This window comes from Calonectris borealis, chromosome W (assembly GCF_964195595.1).
Source record: "Calonectris borealis chromosome W, bCalBor7.hap1.2, whole genome shotgun sequence".
In the NCBI taxonomy this organism is placed as follows: Eukaryota; Metazoa; Chordata; class Aves; order Procellariiformes; family Procellariidae; genus Calonectris; species Calonectris borealis.
In genome coordinates this window covers 9,772,614-9,791,134 of record NC_134351.1, presented here as the reverse complement: position 1 = coordinate 9,791,134, position 18,521 = coordinate 9,772,614, and the positions used below count along the sequence as shown (strand labels likewise).

Below are 18,521 nucleotides of genomic sequence, written 5' to 3'. Positions count from 1 at the left end.
AGCAGGTAGGGTTATGCTGCCTGTGACCTCCAAGTAGGTTGCCTGATACACCCTACCTGGGCCTCGGGTGCCTGCCACAAGACACGGTAGCCCACAGCTGTCTGCCAGGCTGGGAATGAGGAATTTGGTCTCTAATTGCTGACCGGGAGCAGGAAGGAGTTGTAGGGGTGGTGCTTGTGTGGGGTTGTGTCCAGGAAAGGTGGAGACTCCAGCTCTCCTCCCAGCTGAAATCTCTGGCAGGGGTCCCCAGTGATTCCCCCAAGCCTGGTCCTGTGGCAGAAGGCAGGGCTGGACTCAGGAGCCATCTGGCCTGCCCATAGTTGGGGTGGTGGGGGCACCCTGTGCCCCAATATCATGCAAGACTTCCCGAGTGCAGCAAATACTCATCCACACGCATTCTGCCCTGCACGGCGGGACTTGCACCTTGCAGCATCTCCCACGTGAAGCCTCGCACTTGTGGATCTGCTTCTCTGTGATATATAATGGGTCTGTTCCCCAGGGGTGAGACTTCACCCTTCTTCTGCCAAGTCTGTTCAGCACCTCGCCTAGCCTCTGTACCCCTCTAAATCAGAATGCAGCCAGGAACACATACTCCCAGCTTGCAACACTCAATTACTCCTTCTGATATTTTATTTTTTTTGCCTGCAGCTTCAAATTACCTTCAAGGTGCACAGTGCAATTAGCTAAAAATATTTCCTGCTTCGTTTTAATTGCACGAAAACTCTAATGTACCTCCAGCGAGGAGCAGTAAGGTGGAAATTGGTGCCCCAAATATTTCAAATTGATTAAAGCCCAGGATGACTCAATAAGCTTACATAGTTCTATTAATTATTAAATGTTATTAATTTTTTGTTAAAAAAAAAAAAACCTTCCTGAAGCCACATTCTGTATGATGTTTCTGAAACAAGGTGCTTTCGTTAAGGAGATGATAACTCTTTCTGAGTTTGAGAAAGATAAGACAAGAATTCCTCCATATAGTTGAAGTGTTTTGCATCTGAAGAATTCACAGTTCTTGGCAAATTTTAGTATGTCAGAATTTGATTCTGAAAACACTTATGTGACTTATGTATGTGACTCATCTCATTGCTATAGCTGAGGTATTTATATGGTTCTAATTTAGAGTTGGATCACATTTTTGTTCAAAGCCTTTCTTGGTGGAAAATGCAGGTGATCAGTCAAACATTATGATTGCTTAAAAAATAATCAAAACTTTTTGTCTAAGAATTTAAAAAGAAATCCAAAACAAAACCTTTTTTTTTAAAGCAATGAAAACCAATGTGCTGATTTCTTCATTCCCATCATGGCTGGTTCATAAGATTACTTCAATGCACTTTGAAAAAGGTATCAAAAATAAACCCCAAATTCCATTTGCATGCGGTGAAGAGTCTGATCAGTCCCAGTCCTTTGGGTTTCTGGTTCATTGTCACCTCAGATGGCCTGTGCTTATGAAGCCTGTCCCCTTGTGCCTGCGGCTCTGCTGACTGGGAGTGCTATCATCACCTGATCCCACAGAGCTGAACCCTAGGGCTGGACACCTTTAGCTCTGCCGCTGAGCTTTGCTTTGTAGCCCATGTTTTTCTAAATCAACCTGTGCACCTTAAATGGCTGAGACAGCAGGTCACTGGGCTAGCTGACTTTAAACATGTCAGGAAGCTATCACATGAGCCGTTCAGCTGGCAGAAGTGAGGTGGTGGGGGAGAAACTGAGCAGATGGAAAGGGAAACCCCGCTAGATGATCTTGCTGCAGCTAAAAGTTGAAGTGTGGCTATGACCATAAGCTGTAGAGGGGTGTGTGATGTTCCAGCCTCACATCTTAGCCCCATAATTTCATTCCCTAATGCTAATATGGTCTTGTTGGTTTGAGATTTAGAAAAATAATGCAGTCATCTGAGGTTCTGAAATTTTGTCAAAGGACCCCAAAAGAACTGCAGAAAGGATTAAAAACTAGACCCATTATTTCTAAGACTATAATCTATATATCTAACTTTGATTTGTTTTATTTTGTTTTGTTTTACATTTTTAGTGCTAACATGATGAAGACGTTGTGAAAGGTGGCCATGAATAGACTTTGGCAGTGAGAACATTCACTGGCCAATGTGCCTAGAGAGGCTATCCCCAGGGGTGCAACAGGTCCTCAGCTCTCTTCCCTCTTCTAGTCTTCAGCTCTCAAAGGCACTTGGGTAGCAATCAGGGCTTGCATGTTATAGAGATGTGTTTAGGAGAATCCAAGGTGAGACCCAAGGGCTTGTTTCATACGGGCCATCAGTGAGATGTCAGATGAGGCTTTCTGTGCTACGGTGAATTCAGCAAGTTTCTCATCAGTCTCGTACAAATTACAGGCTCGTGTTAGCCTAAGCCTTTACGCTCCTCCCTATGCCTAAGGGCTAGGGATTTACCTGAGTGAGGAATGGTAGTGGTGGGATTGCGTGCATGTCTCACCCACTTCCATGGCTGTGAATAAGCCTGCTGGCGATGATGGAATCCACGGCAAACGTCAGAAAGATGCTGCCTACCTCTGCAACTCTCTCCCTCTTCTACACTCTCCAGGGCAAGAACAACCTCTGACCATCTCCAGAGCAGCTCATGTCTGCAATTGATTCTTACACAATTTCGAGGGAAATTGAAGGTGTTCAGCCTTTTGACAAAGGGCACATTGAGAAGATGAATCTTGGAAAAAAACCCCAAAACCCAGCCCCTCGCTGCTGGTGTGCAAGTCCATTCACTTGCTTCCTCTGAAGCAGAACTCCAGGAAGGCAGGTACTGGCTCCTCCTTCCCCATGGGAATACAGGAGACAGATTAAAGAGAAGGGGGAAAAAAATCATTTCACAGCTAGTCTGCCCCGAACAAGAAAAGGTTCCCGACACCAACAAACTAATCAACGCTGAAAGCTTATGAGGTCAAGGTTTCCCTTCTCCTCCATTATTCTTTTGATTTTTTCTGACTGGCTGGGACTTGAGCGCTGCCCTGGAAAGTCTATAAATATAAAAGCTTTTCTTGCCTTCCTCTGGAGCACACCAAAGACTGTTTGAATACCTGTGGGGAGAAGTTAAAACTAAACCAGACCAAAGCAACTTGCAAAAAACAACTTGTCCAGCCAATCTTCAAGTGTTGACCATAAATTTCTCTAAGTCAGGCCCAAGCAGCTTGTCTCTGCTCTACGTGAAATGGGAAAGGCAGCTCTCCCTCCTAAGAGCAGGCCCTGTGGATTCAGCATTTTCTGTGAAGACTTATGGCCAGGAATGCTAATGCCAAGCAACTGGTAGAGCTGGCCGTGGGGTGTGAGCTGTGCCTGAAGGAGGCAGCCCGGGACCATCAGGGTTGAGCTGTGAATGTGTGGGCTGCCTGGAGCTCCTCAGTGTCCGTGCCTCCTCCAGTGCTCCATGAAACACTGCTGAGCTGTCTTGGGCAGCCATCAGTGCACCCCTGACCTGGCCACCAGGAAGATCCTGGCCTTCGTAGAGTCTTTTCCACTGGCATCTATAGAGTACAAAATGCTCCTGAAGCCAAATGAGGAGTGTTTATAAATCCCGTTGGTATGGAGGGAAAATGGCAGAGGATCTGGAAATATCTATGACTGGTGCTGCACTGGAAATGTTGGCGGTCCCTGCCCTAAGGAGCTGCCCAAGCTCTCTGCACTGCAGCACAGGGAGCTTTACTCAGCAGTCTTTTAGTGGCAAAGGCAAGGCTGGTCCCTCCGTCCGTCCTGTCCTTGGGCTTTCTGTTGGGCTCTGTGCTCTGTCAGCGAGTACGGTTGCCCTGTTTGGTAGAAAAGGGGAAAAGAAAAATACCCCATTCCCTACCAAGGTCTGACAAACAGGAATCATAGCTGCAGCATAAGCTTCTCTGATGGGTTCTGCCTCAGCAAAATGAAATTAAGATTTCAGCAAACAAGCCCCAATTCTGTGGTACCAGTAGAACAAATGACATCTGATAATTGCTAACTCCTTTTGCTTATTCTTTGCTCTGTTCACCCCATCAGTCTCTCCAGATTATATTTTCAGCTGAGTTTAATGAACGCCATTTATTAAACTAACACCAGGGTTCTGCTCTGGCCTCAGACAGATGTGCCTGCTAATATGAATCATTTTGTTCAATTGGATTATTCTGATGGAGAGCGGATCCCCGCCACTCTGAGGAGCACAAACAAATGGGGAACAGCTCGCCTCCAGTTGTGACCAGCCGCTCGCATTCATTAGGAGGCAGCTCCAGGCTCTGCAGGCAGCTTGGCAGGGTGGTGTCCCTACCGATCCCGTCAGCTTCTGCTCCTTTCCATTTCCCCCTCACGCACAGAGAGAGCCCAGATCTCAGTGTGGCCCTGAGCCTGCAACATGAGCATCACTGCTACCTTTCCTATGTTTACCAGTTGCATGGGCAACAGGATTCACCTTCTCCTTTGTCGCTACCAATGGTCCTTATCTGAATGCAAAACAGCCCCCCCAACTGTATATTCTTCCCTTCCCAGTGTGCCATGTCTGACCTCCTTTACATTGACACCTGAGAAAATGTAGACTACTTATTTGCTATTGATCCTTCTTTACTCTGATCTTCTCCAATTATTTGGGCAAAGGGACAGGGATGATATGCTTTTAAAGGCTTGTATTAATCAGAGAAAAGAGATAAAATCCATCTGAAATATCCCAGACAGAGATCCCTTCAGTCTATCGTTTGGGATTTTAGTGTTGAAAATTTTGGGTCAATCTCTGTAATACGATGTGTTCAGGCACCAGACATCCATCTATCTGTCTATCTCGATACAAATCCTACCTTCTGTGAACCATAAAACTCCTAGCAGAGTGACATTACCACTTCTCACATCGACAGAACACACTGAGCACACATAACTTGGGGAAAAATTACAGAGGCAATTTGAAAGATCAGAAGAGAAAAAGCAGAAGATTTCTGTTCCCTGAGCGTAAGTGACCAAATCCCACAAGCCTTTAGCTGGCACAAATCATCATCGCTCCATTAAAGCCTATTTTTTTCCCAGGTGAAGGGCAGGCCCAGCACTTCTCCAGCACCTGTGATCCTCAGGACAACTCCTTATAGAGCATTTCCGAAGGAAGAAATTATTTTCATTTTAATCCTAAGCAGCACCCCGGAGTTACTTCCAGGAATCACTGGTGAGTACCAGAAGCCAGATTGTCAGAAAGTGGGGCCGTGCTGAAAGAAAAGAGACCCCAAAGCCAACCATGGTGCCAGTCCGTGTGCCTTTACTAACAGCCCTTTAGCGTGCTCCTCAACAAAGCCATCTACTGAGAAGTTAATTCCTACATTCAGGTTTAAGTTTAGGAACGCTTCTCCAGGAGTGAGGTATTCCTTTACTCCTGATGAGGATCTGTGCACCTTTCTCTAAATTGCATTACACTGGTCTTTATGGGGAACAGGAAAAAGACCTATAGGAATTCCTGATTTTTTTCTAACAAGGTCTGTACCAAATAATGCCCTTGTAAGCTAAAAACAGAAGACAGAAAACCCTCAAATACGCCCCCTTCTGAAAGCACCAAATCTCTTAAGAATTGACACGTAAGAGCCCAGTTTCCTAAAGCAGTTGTTGGGCTGCCTGCTTGGTTCCCTTTCCCAGGGCCCAGTCTGCCATGGTGGGGCAATGTGTGCCATGCAAGGAGAACGCACAGAGGAAAATAAAGAACATGGCAAGGATTCATTTGTCGTATGTCACAGGAGATGGGATGCAATCGCTGCTGATGAGTGGAGATGCTTCAAGAGGGGAGGAAAAAAAGAGAATCTTATCCAGCGAAGACAAATTTGTAGCTGACTGCACAGCCCATGGGTTTCATGGTCCAATCGTTTCCAAACCCTTAGAAATCCAGGTAGTGAGAACCTATTTTCTTTTGGAACAATCTGCTTTTTAAGACAGATATTGTATTACAGCACTCTACCATGACAACCAGGGCCCTGGTTCACAGCACACCTAAATCAACCAAAAGATGTCTGTTGGGCCTCATATAGTCAGAAATCTCAAAGGTAGACATCTCCTTGCTCTGAGGATTTTAAAGAGTTACCCTGCTCTGCATAGAACAGGTGCTTCAGACAGACCAGCTGCTTGATCTGTCCTGCACAGGAAAAAGGGGACATCTGAAGAGGTGGGGAGGGAGAATATCTCTCCCAATAATTGGAGAAATCTGCTTTCTGAAGAGGATCATTTGAATGTGCAACTGCAGCTCTCCAGGGATGCAAGAGAATTTCTTCTGTTTGTAAGTCATTGTTGTATAAAGAGGTTTTTAAAATAAGCCATAGGGATGTGTTTGAAAAAAAGGCAAATGTTCATTCCCCAGTCTCTCTGCTCTAAAAAGACCAGAGCGGCAAGAATGGTGACATTGCGTCTCCCTCTGGAATTGCAAATAACTGAAACATCTCTGCTAGAAGAACATTTAGAGTTAAATAAGTAATAGGGGGCCCAAATCCTTGGCTGCCATAAATCAGTGTCACTTCACTGACTTCGGAGGAGCTGGTGATTGACGCTGCCTGAGAACTTCACCTGATCATGGTTGTGGTTAGTACCTTTCCAGGCAGAGCACTGAGTTTTCATTCACTGCTTCTTGGTTGAGGAATGACTTGACTGCTGTTCTCCTTTCCCTTCCAGCTCAGCCTTCTACCCAATATTTCAAAAAGGTTGGATGAAGCTCAGCTAAGTGGAAAAATGACCCATTTGAAATAAAAGCTGTTTTTTCTCTAACTGCAGTCACAGGGCAGGATGAAAGACACCCGAGAAAGAAGGTTTGCACCGTAAACCTTCAATTCTCTGCTACAGTGGAATCAAACACTTCAGAGACCAGAGTTTTGATATTCGCTTGTATCTGGCCGAAGTTACCGTACCATGAATTATTCAAATATGCAATTATTGCATTTGATATATCACCGGGTATAACTGTGGGAATGAGAAACAGTGTTCTAGTACAGCTGATTGTATATGCCTTCCAAACCATAAGGACATCAATTTAAGGTGCTCACATTGATGGAGCACTCTGCAACCCCTTATTAAGATTCTTGCCAACTCCTGTAGCAGTTTTCCCCTGCAGAGTAAATTTCATGGAGTTTTTTAGCCTCCCTTTTTTTTTATACCTACAGTGTAAGTGTCAAACACTACCCCATACAGCTTCAATTCATGGTTCTACAGCAGCTTTCAAAGGTCAGTGGTAAAAAGATCAGATCATTTTCAGCCTGTTCAATGCTACACAAGTGACCTGAGTCCTGTGAACCACGTGCTGGAGCTGACTTGTAACTTTGACTTTATTGGGAGTTTGCAGTTTCCCTCATTAACCTTCTCCGCTAATTCGCTTTTCCTTAGGGCCAGAGGGCTCTGCCCTGCCTTTGTCCTAAACTGTCCATATCGTTTTTATCTGGACAAAAAAGCATGTTCATGATGCTGATGTTTTCTTTTGACTAAACACACCAGAGACAGATCTATCAGCCTTCAAGCACATGAAGCGTAGGGCCGTCTAAGAACATCTCTTGCCTGAAGTCCTAGACCTTTATGGTCTCATACACTGATCTTCAAACAACTTGCCCTTTCCTCTCTCCCCAAGTACTTGCATTTGCAAATTGACAACATACTTCTTTTCTGTCTGCTCATTAGTGGGTAATGCTCTTCCCAGCGTCCCAGTATCAAAAGATTTTGCTGACTTGTCACTTATTTGAAGGTCCTGTAGGAAAATGACCACACTTGTTTTTAAACCTCATCCTGGGTTTTCACAAGCCTCTTTCATTGTGCATCTTTCCCCTCTCATTCTCTTTGTACCTATTTTATTTAGCAGAGGCTTGCATCCTGTCAGTGTTTGCTGCTGTTGGAACAAATATTTTTGGCTTTGTCTCCTGTGTTTTTCCATCTCTTTAGCTCTTGTTTCAAATCACTGCTGCTTAAAACATCTACCCTTTCCTTTTCTTACATTTCCCAGTTTTTCTTCAAGTTGCAGTCCCTTGTGCACTGGCCCAGCAAATCTCTGTGCTGCATGAACCTAATAAAACAGTTCCTTCAAAGGCTACTACCTTCAGGTTACTGCAGCTGCCCATTAACTGAAGCAATCAAAGCTTACACCGTTCAGCTCAGAAAAGCTCTAAATCTCAACTAATTTACATGACATGGTCCATATGAGATCCCACAGTAATCTTGTTGGTCAAGTGGCTGAATATAACACTACCACCCTCCAGTCAACTCTGGGGCTTTGGGGGTTTTGCTGTTGGAAGCCTTTGAAGGTGGCACAACCATACCAGGCTCCTGGTCTTTTCACAGTGGGGACAACTCAGCAGGCTCTTTGCTGACTGAGTCATTGGGAAAAGTTCTCACAAGCCTCCGAAAGTTTACTTTAGAGCATCAGGACCAGCTGGATCACAGTGGGATGAGAAATGGGAGGCTGCTTTTATATCTATTATTTAATTCTGAAATAATTGCATTATCTAACATTTTAAAAAAATGGGGACATGGGTTTTAATGAAGAATTCATGCTCTGAACTGAAGGAAAGGGTTATGGTATTGTTTTGTGCTGCTCTATCACTCCCATGACAAATAGTGCGGATCTGTTAGTGACCTACATGGACTCATTTAGATGCAAACGCAGCAATACTCCTGAAAAGCTGCCCTGCTTTGAGGAAGAACAAGTTCCAAATATTGCTGAATGGAATTCAGTCTCAGAGCAGTAATTACTGATTGTAATTTTGGAGTAAATGCAGTAATTAATTATTGTCGTTTTCCATCAGTGCATTATATTGTGTGCCAATCTTAGAATAACTACAATAATTAGCAAATGGGATTTTGCATGCTCTGGTATCGAAACTGTGGTTTATAGAACAGACATGAGAATTTTACCATAATAAAGTTATTAGTAATGTAAATGGGCAGACAGGTTAAAAATGATCAGCCAGAAAAGAAAAAGGTTTCCTTGTCAGTTTTGCAAATACCTTCAGTAGTTCTGTTTCAGCCTCCCCCAGTAACATTCACTTCCATTCTCTCATGTACGAGCACAACAGTGCAAGATTTGGGTTACAAACACAGTGAGGGACGTTTAATTTAATCACAGTTGTCAGTGGAAATTAAAAGCAAAAGTAATCCAAAGAAAAAAAATTGGCTGAGCTGATGTTTTTCCAGTACCTAAACAGACTTTTCCAAATGAAGCTGTGCTGATTTTGTTCTCACTTTATTCACTCATATTAAAGCTTGTGCGGGAGTACTGTTTTGATGTAATTATAGTAGTGCAAATTTCCATAATGTAAGCAAGTCCTAAATGATCTAAGTGATGACTAAAGGAGGGAAATGACAATAATCTGTGCAGGAGGAAGAGAAATTGGTTAGCATGATTGTAGGAGGCATAACTACAAGAAATGGGATTAGATCCTGATAAAGGATATTTCATCCGAATCTCAAGATGAACAGTTTAATAGACAATAGTGAGATCAATGCAACTGCAGAATAGCCTCTCACTAGAGGTAATACAAGCCTATCTGAGTGGGATAAGCAACCCAAAATTCAGTAAAAAATACACTTTCATTAGACTTTGCATTGAAGCAATCTGAAATGACAAGAGACAGCGAGAAATTTTCCATTCACATTTTTTTGTTTATGGGCATTTGGAATTTTGCTTGTTTGTTTTATTTTTGGCTGATAATGTCTGCTTACTTTAAAATGAGGTGTTTTGGTTTTTTTTTTGTCTTATCAGAGCACAGAAGAAGGAAAATGCAAAGTTTTCCATTTTGGTAACATATACATTCCAATGAAAAAAGAAAAAAAAAAGACGTTTCCTCTGGGAAAAAATGCCTTATTTTCCCCGGCATTTTGGAGAAGCAGGTTGCCTGGGCAATGCATTCTTTTAATGTTTTGCCACTACTCTTAGGAGCACAGCTGAAAAAAAAATTTTACTGTTGACCATTTTTTTTTTCACTTTTCTGCTTTTCGTCTCACTCAGTTTGTCTCACTCACACTCACTTCGTCTCACTCAGTTTCATGCCAGTCAATGCTCCAGGTTGGTCCCACCCAAACATCTCTCCATCTTTAGCTTTAAATAAAACTTCAACAGCAGAATATCTATCTGAGGTGGTAAATAACACTTTGCTAATGATCAGTCACTGCAATGAAGCTGTAGAAGGGGAATGGACAGGATTTTCACTGCTCTTCTTGTGATGTCTTTTATTGATCTATCAGCTGGATGCTCCTGTGCTGCTCTGTTAAGTCCTTAATACTGAAAGAGCTGTGAATTACGGGGTTTTCTAGGCAATATTGTCCTATCGTGGCTACTAGTGACTTAGCACGGATGGGGCACTGGGGAACTAGCTTCGAGACCCAGTGCGGAAGGCTGGAATCACACCGATCACTTCTGCTCCCACGGGGAGGATCAGAGGAGCTGGTCTTTCTGCCTGTCCTAGCAGTCCTGCATGGTGCTGGCCATGCAGAGGGCTCACGCGTACCCTCAGGCACTGCAGGTTGTACCTGCAACTTTGCCATATCACAGGGGACTTAAGGGTCCTAGGAATGGCCACCCAAGGGAGCTATGGATTTCAGGGTGGGTTTTTTTTTCATTGTTTTGTGCATTTACTATCTGAAAGACACATGAAGTACCTCCGAATCCTTGCTTCCTAGTCCTGAGGGGGGATTTATAATAGAATATATTGATTTTGGCAGAGTTGCCTCAAATGATCCTCCTCTCTTACTTTTGCTTTCTCCCTGCCCCCCCCCCGCCCCTTTCTTTTTTTTTTGCTACAACCACCTCTTTAATTATAAAGAAAAAAGAGAACAGAGGCAGCCATTCTGGAAACATTTTGCCATCTGAATTCTTCAGGGCTTTGCTTGCCGCAGCTTGTGGGCTTATCTGCCGCATCACAGAGATCCCTTCGGTGTTTGACAGCAACTTTAGAACGCTTGCAAGGAAAACAAAGGACTTCAAATCACTGTGGCCTAGACTGCTTGTGTCCCAAAAGGGAGATTTATAAGTTAAAAAAAAAGTGCGTCCAGAATTAAAATTGAGTGAAGATCTTTCTTTCTTGGTTAGGGAAAAAACACTCTGGTGAATTACATCAAACTGGGTGCTGCTTGTGTTTTTTGTTGGCAGCTTCTCATTTTTGGAAAGGAGTTCAATAAAACAAAGCTCTTCCTTAGAAAAATCCCAATTAAAAAGTTTCTTGAGCATCCTCTTGAAGCACATGAGTAATTGCCCTAATGTCAATACGGTTATGCACATGCTTCAAATTGGAATTAAGGACCCTGAAGAGCTGCAACCAAACTAAAACTAGGTAAAAAACATATAGGACTTATTGTGTTTCTGCCAGTTAAGCGAGCTGCCTGCTCTCAAACTTTGCAATAGCTGTCTGTACCATACCCATGGGCCTAGCTGGCTTCTAGTGTTTTTAGGAAACTTCTTATTGCAGTAATGACACTGTCTCCTGAGTGGGCAAGCCAGAGAACTCCAGTGGTATTTTGGAGGCTGACTGGAAGTTGCACATCAAACCAGCCATGGGGGTACAATAACAATGTGCTGAGCCAAGAACAACGGACCTATCTCTAAGTAAGGCTTGTTACTGAGGGCTTAGTCCTGTGCTGACTGCTATTGCACAGCCCTGGCTGGAAGCTGACTTGTGGTCATCATGACTAAAAATCCTCTGTCTGCTTCTAGGGTGCTGGTATGGATGTTTCCGAGCACTGGAAAGCAGATGAGCTGCAGAAAGAACTGGATCTAAGCCCTTCTGAGCTTCTGGGTATCCTTGCTGTCACCAAGTGTCCTCTCCAGTCTAACCTGGCATGGTAGTCCCTGTGCTAGATCAGATCCTTCCCTGGGATATGCTCCTCCAATGTCCTTCTGGGGCCACATGCACTTGGCCAATCCCTTTTGTTAGGTGCAAAAAAACACACACAAAACTTTTTTCCTGGAGAACTCTCTCCTGCTAAAAGACAGGTACCTCTTCAGCTCCTTCAATGGGCTCACTAAGGTGGGAGTCTACAAGAGAATAAGGACCTCTGAGCTGCATTTACTCCATTTTGATAGGGACTATCTGTAGCTCTAATAAAGGCTCCTATAAGCAGAGGATGGAAGTGATCTGGTGGTAACAACTGAATTGATTTTGCTGGATAACAGAGCATTAAAATCAAAGTAAAAGCCGGGAAAGCTAAAGGACTTCCTATTTAGAGGTGACAATTCAAGACCGTTCTCCTGCTTTGCAGAAGCAAAGGAAAGAAAAAAAATGCTCTAAGAGAGAGATATGGAATTTTGTTGCCGTTTTACCAGCTGATTTCTTTTTATGTAATTTATGTGGGGAAAAATCCCCAAACAACAAATCTTCATCCTACTACTGAGTAATCCTTTTATAGGAAATAAGCTGAGACCTCAACATCAGCCTGATCGTGAAAAAGTAGAGACAGAGCACTTCATAATGATCCATGATGATGAAAACACCATGGACTCGTACTGGTGAATCCTTAACAACACAGGTGTCTACAGCCCTGCACTTTCTTACACGACCATAAGTAACAAGCATATCCTCAGTGATCACAGCTATGCTACAACATACAGCTATTGCTTGGTGCCAAACTAGGGAAACATTTGTGTTCCTCGATTCCTTTACAGGTGTTATTGAAAATCTCCCCAACAAATACAGTCCCTGCTTTAACAAAATTGCATGCATGCATCTCCCGCTCTCCCCCAGCAAAACCTGCAGTAAAAAGCCAGTGTGATGAAGCAAAAAGCATTTGGATATGGAAACATATTTTAGTTTCAAGCTTCCAAGAGGGCTTGTCATAAGCAAGGAAAAGAAAAGAGGTATTTGAAGAGGGAAAATGCATTGACAGTTATCTTCATATAGTCACATATAAAGGAGAGTCTAAACTATGGAGGCTGTATCTTGCACATGCACCTAATATGTTTATTGAAAGGTTTCTTAATCCGCTTCATGTTGTCTTCAGTGCAGCACCTCTTTCAAAGACATTTTGATCCCATTCCTTAATTCTCAGTGGAAAGGATACTGCTCTGAAGACCGGAACAATACATTTTTCAAAGATATTAGAGATACCAGTGAAAAATTAGAACACTTCATAGTTCTTTGGGAAGGTTGAAGATAGGGATTTCCTGCCTGTACCTTAGATGGGTCAAAAAAGGCCTGAATCAAAATCACTGAATCTTAGACATTACAGCTATAATGGCCTAGAAAGCTCACCTAACCCATCACTCTATCACTAATTTGGGAGTGCAAACTGCTTGTTGCAGCTTAGGGCCACCCTCAGTGCTGGGTTTATTGGGGTATCTCTGGTGTGGAACAGTTTTAACAGCAGGGAGACTTCCTGTCTCTGTAACAAACACATATAGTTTTATATTTCTGTTTCTCAAAGAATTATTTAATGGAAAAGCCAGCCAGTGGTGGAAAATATTTCCATTTTTGGAAACATCTCCATTTTTCTTATTGGTGATAGGCTGGGATTCCAATGAAACAACCTGCTGCTTCTGATATTTTGGACACTGTTACCTGTATTAGAAGTTCCCTTGGAGCATCAAGCTGGCTCCTTTCCAACAACACAAAGTACATGGGTCTAACAATGAGACCCTTGTTCAGATTTGTCTGCGTCCTCACTCAAGCAAAGCTTCCTTGGCTTTGGTTGGGTTTTATCTACACACAGAAGTTAACAGTAACTGAGCAAGAAGTGAGCATGGATCCTTCTATTAATTTCTTGGGCTTGGGAAGAAAGAAATTAGGAGTTATTTAATTGTCAGGGAGACATATTTACATAAATTTATTATGCTGGGATGAAATTGGATACAGACTATACCGCATGAAGAATGAAGAATGCTTTGAAACATTTGCAACACAGAGCTATTGAGACAGACACTGTCCCAGTCCAGTCACCTGGGATTAAACTGCAGCCCAGTCCCATCTCTTAATTGCAGATTTTCTTCAGCCACCAGAAATGCTCTCTTTGGCTGAGCAAGGGGAATCAGGACAGCTGCTGGCTCTCCTCTAGTGACCAGGAAGACTTTCTAGAGATTCAGGATGCCCCTGGGGTGGAGAACTTGGCTCATCCCTCATTAAGCATCCTTCCACCTCTTTTTCTAAAGAGACGCACACACAAACAGATCCTGGTTTATGTGTGGGTGCGTATCTGTGCAGTGTGGCTCTAGCCAGAGACCTAAGTGAAAAAGGCAGAAGCTAGAGAGTCGCAGAGCTGAATATTTTTGAGGGTCTACAACACAAAGAGAGGCTACAACCACAGCTGACACCCCTTTCCCCATGCAGTTACCTGTGCTAGTGCTTTGTATCCAGTGGTTCCCACAACTCTTCAGTAGGGACGATTAGCATCCTTTGGCCTCTTCAGCTGCACCTTCAGCCTCTTCATGCCAATCTGGAAGCCGTTCATAGCCTGGATAGCAGCTTGGGCACTGGCAGGATTGTCAAAACTCACAAAACCTGTCAAAACATGAGGCAAGGCAGGGGGCTTAATGAGCTGAAGGGGGCCAAGGCACGTACATGCAACGACCACTGAGAATGAACATGGGGAAGGGGGTGAGGGCGGTGGGAGGGAGGGAGTGAGCAGGTAGGAGGGTGGGCAGGTAGGCAGGAGAGTGAGGAGAGGATGGTTGCCAATGGGGGACGAAGGGTAGGAGGGGTTGTTACAGATCAGTGTCCCAGGACGCAGTGCCTGGTCTGAGTGCCAGTTTGGACACAAGACTATGTGAAGCACCGGGATCCAAATGCTGGTGCCACAGTACCAGCACACACAAGATTTGGGTCACCTTTGAGCTGGGTGTCAGCAGATGTGATGCATGGTCTCAAGGCACTCTGTCTTGCTCTTTTTCCTTCCATCATGACTGGGGTAAATCTCTAGACCCTCCTTCAGTCACCAACATAACCTTTCCTTTGCCTTCCAATAGTCACGATGAAGGGAACCTGATGTACCTACTGCTACTTCCTTATTATGGCAATATAAGTAACGTGAATTTAGTAAGTTCTCCATTATGGTATTCATTGGCATGAATAGTTTGATTGTTGGCCACTTAAGCAATATGACGAGCTTTTTTAACTGGCAATTACTGCAGACTTTATGTTGACTCTGCAGTTGAGAAAGATGAACACTAGTGCTTACGTAACATGGTTTCCGTAAGTAGTTTCATACCTTGCCAGCAAATCATCCAATCAGCCATGGAGTGCATCCAGCAGTAGGAACACCTATAGTGACTGAATATTGTATCTACAGGCCACATAAAATGACATTCTTTGTCTCAATGGAAGACTTGCTCTCTGAGGATCAGAAGAGCCAAGATAGGTCAGAACCACAGAGGATGCAATGCTTCTAACGCATTCAGCTTTGGGGAGGGTTTTTGGTGTGGATTTTTTTTTTTTCTTCTTTTCTTTTTTTTAATGTTACCTCCAGGAAAAGGCCTCATTTGCCCAGACTGTATATGACTTTAGCTGGAGTGACCATGGGTCTGAGATATTAGTGAGGCAGGGGGCCATCACATTGTATAAGAATTGCCTCTGCTACCTTTGCCAGAAATGTCCCTGTGTGCCAACAACATTTCTGAGCACAAACTCTGGGTAAGACTAACCTGGACCAGCCTTGCATTCCAGACAAAGCCATCTGTTTTCCCACCCCTGCAAAGCTCTGGCAGCACAAATCAACCCTAGGAACCCAGTGTCTCTCAATAGACAGGCTGAAATAAAGAGACAGTTTGAGAGCCCCTCAAAAAGCTAATGCTGAGCATTTGCTGCCAGGTATACACCTGCTCCTGACAAGAGCACCAGGCATGGCTTACAGCCTTGGGCTGTATGGTGAATGCATTCAGCAGCACCTCCTCCCAGGTCTAGTTCCTCCTCGGAAGCAAGTCTCACAGATGACACAGGATGGCTTACATTTGAAAAAGGCACACATACACATGCACATATATGCAAGCACAGCTTCTCAGTCTTGTATTAAAGTTGTACTCCCTGGCTTTGGCTAATAACATAAGTTTATGAGAGGTCATAAAACCTGTGGTCTTAGCCTCAAAGTGAGACAACAGTTTTACTGAGTATGGCAGATGTGGGTTTAAGACGGAAGCCCATGGAATAAACAGGCATCCCTCTTCGTCCTCCCCTCTTGAAGCCAAGGCTCCAAGTAACTGCCTGTCCATGCAGTTTTCCTGCCACCCACCTAGATGAGGAGGTACCAACACTGCAGCTCTGAAGATGTGAGCAAAAGTGTTGCTCAAGCCTCACAGCAGTCACCAATCTCTAGACAGAAAACTGGAGAGTTATGGTGAGTAATGAGCTGGGCTATTATTCAATACAATGGATCTGCTTTTGCAATCACTGATTAGCCAGTAAGCACCTAGTAATGTTCCCAGTTTACATTTGACTAGTTGAATAATCTATCAGTCAACAAGGTCCTATGATTTGATCTCAGCAAAGGAACAAACTAAACACCTCCTGATTTCACCTGAGTTGATTCAGTCTTTAATACTGCTGGAAGGTCCCTTGGAAATGATTTACTTGAGCTTCAACTTGAAATTTGCTGTCCAGCTACCTCACACCTTTGGATATAGGATGGAGCGAAAGCCAGTTCTTTTAAAATCACCTCTGGATTGCTAATACCCCTGTCCAAGACCCATCAGCTACATCTATAACAGTAAACTAAAACTGTGCCAGGGAAGTTCAGAGAAACTGGAACCCAATCATCTGTACCACTGAATTTTTAGGAAGGTCCTTGACATAGTTTTGGCTTGTACCTAACTCCAAACAATTCCTGGATAAAGTCTGAATATTAGCACAGAACAGAGGCTGTTTTCAGTAGTTAGCTTGGATGTGGCCATGATATTCTGGAAAGTAAGAGAATTTAATAGTTTGGGTGTGGGCCATTCTGTGCCAGCTGGCCACAGTGCTAGGGCAAAGTGCCAGGTATGTTTACTTCACTAATATATACACAGCTACCAACTATCAAAGCTGAGTTGGCTGCAGCTGAATAATTACTTATATTATGCCTTTAGAAAACCTAGCTTGCCTGTGAACTTTGATTTCTACCCTTGTAACTGATCCTGTTTCAATGTACCTCTTACTGACTAAACGTGTACATCTAGAGTGTGTCTACACGTGCATCCATTTCTGAGCAAATCACCTTGGGATCCTAAAATAATCAGTGGACGTCTAGCAAATATAGTCAGTGGAGTGTAGGACACGATTTCTCTCTTTTTCCAGGACGCTCCTAACTGTGCTCAATTGAAACAAGTCCCACTGGCTATGCAGCAGGGACCAGTGCAATGAAGGCAGGCACCTAGCTTAAATCGAGGTACCTCTGTTGTGGGATTTACCTGGTTCCACAGTTGGGACTGACATCTCAAGGTAAGATGTTATTAACTGGCTAGTGCATAGGTGAGTCACTCCCCAAATGATGTTAATTGCTGACTCAAACTCCTAATGCATGCAAACCCCACCAGAATTGCTGCCAAATATGATGGAAGTCTACTATTTGTCTACTTTTGCGAAGGTTAGATCTTTAGTTGGGTGATAAGCCCTGGTGCTGGGATGCTGATACAGTTGTACCTCTGCAAGAACCTTGCCTTTAGATAAGCTCACAAAGCTACACTAGTTTTTATCATCACTTTGCTTTTGAGATGGATTTCTAAGGCCATTTCCTCATTCTGTGCAAAGCTGTAAATAATACAGCATTTTAACAAATGGGACTAATAAGAGAGATCAGAAGTGCATTTGCTCACTATATTTCATTTAGACCAGATAATGAAACTGGGAGTTGTACTCTGATGCTATTGGTATTAAGCGCCTACAGATTTGGACCAGATTTGGATTGTTTTTTTTTTTTCTCCTTAGTCTTGATATCCACTGTAATAGAAAAATCTCCACTGGCTAGCTGCTAAGGGTGGAAGGGCTGGGGAGAGAGAAGGAGAAGGGTAAATGCCAATAATTGTGCATTTTCGTTGTAAGCACATCCTAGGGACAGAGCAGCTAATTCCTCTAGCTTCATTTGACTGTTTTAGTTTCAGGGGGCTTGATATGCTCAGAGTTGTTGGTGCATTCGGCTCTCCCCTTTCCTGTTATTTATGTGGAGTTGTATTTCGTATTGTTGAAGGTATTTGGATGGACTCCAAAAAGAAGAAAAACTATGGCTTATCCTGAGAGTTGAGATATCACAGTGATAAGGGATAGGCAGATAGACAGACAAGCTGTACTAACAGTATCATATTCCTTTCTCTTTTCAGGTCATATACCTACTGGTAGATTATATGACTTTTTTGTTGTTGTTGTTGTTACGCGCACTATTGGCAGTTAACCATCTTTGTTACTCCATGTCAATGTCCACAGCATTAATGGTGCTATGCCAGATTTAAATATGTATGACTAGGAACAGAATGTATGTACTGGAAAAATAGCTTAAATGCTTGCTTTCTGAATGGCTTTAATGTTTGAGCCCACGAGCATAGGGCTCAAAGCATGATGATAGTACTAGAGTTGATCAAGAAACTATCCATGTTTTGAACACCACCCCTAGGTTGTCATCTACACTCTTGAAGGACAAAAGAGAAAGAGAGAGGTTAAAAAGCTTGAA

At 43.4% G+C, this 18,521-nt stretch overlaps 1 protein-coding gene across 4 annotated transcripts in view; it reads right to left on the bottom strand.

The window, feature by feature from the left end:
- Nucleotides 1-18,521, bottom strand: part of LOC142074819 (CUGBP Elav-like family member 4) — a 717,496-nt gene that overhangs the window by 11,785 nt on the left and 687,190 nt on the right. For 3 of the 4 annotated variants that reach the window (XM_075135698.1, XM_075135697.1, XM_075135699.1), the window contains exon 12: nt 14,226-14,392. In XM_075135698.1, the coding sequence (XP_074991799.1) occupies nt 14,265-14,392 (128 nt within the window). In that variant the 3' untranslated portion in view covers nt 14,226-14,264. Of the gene's footprint in view, nt 1-14,225; nt 14,393-18,521 lie in introns of those variants that run through there. The other variant, XM_075135701.1, reaches the window with a different exon arrangement.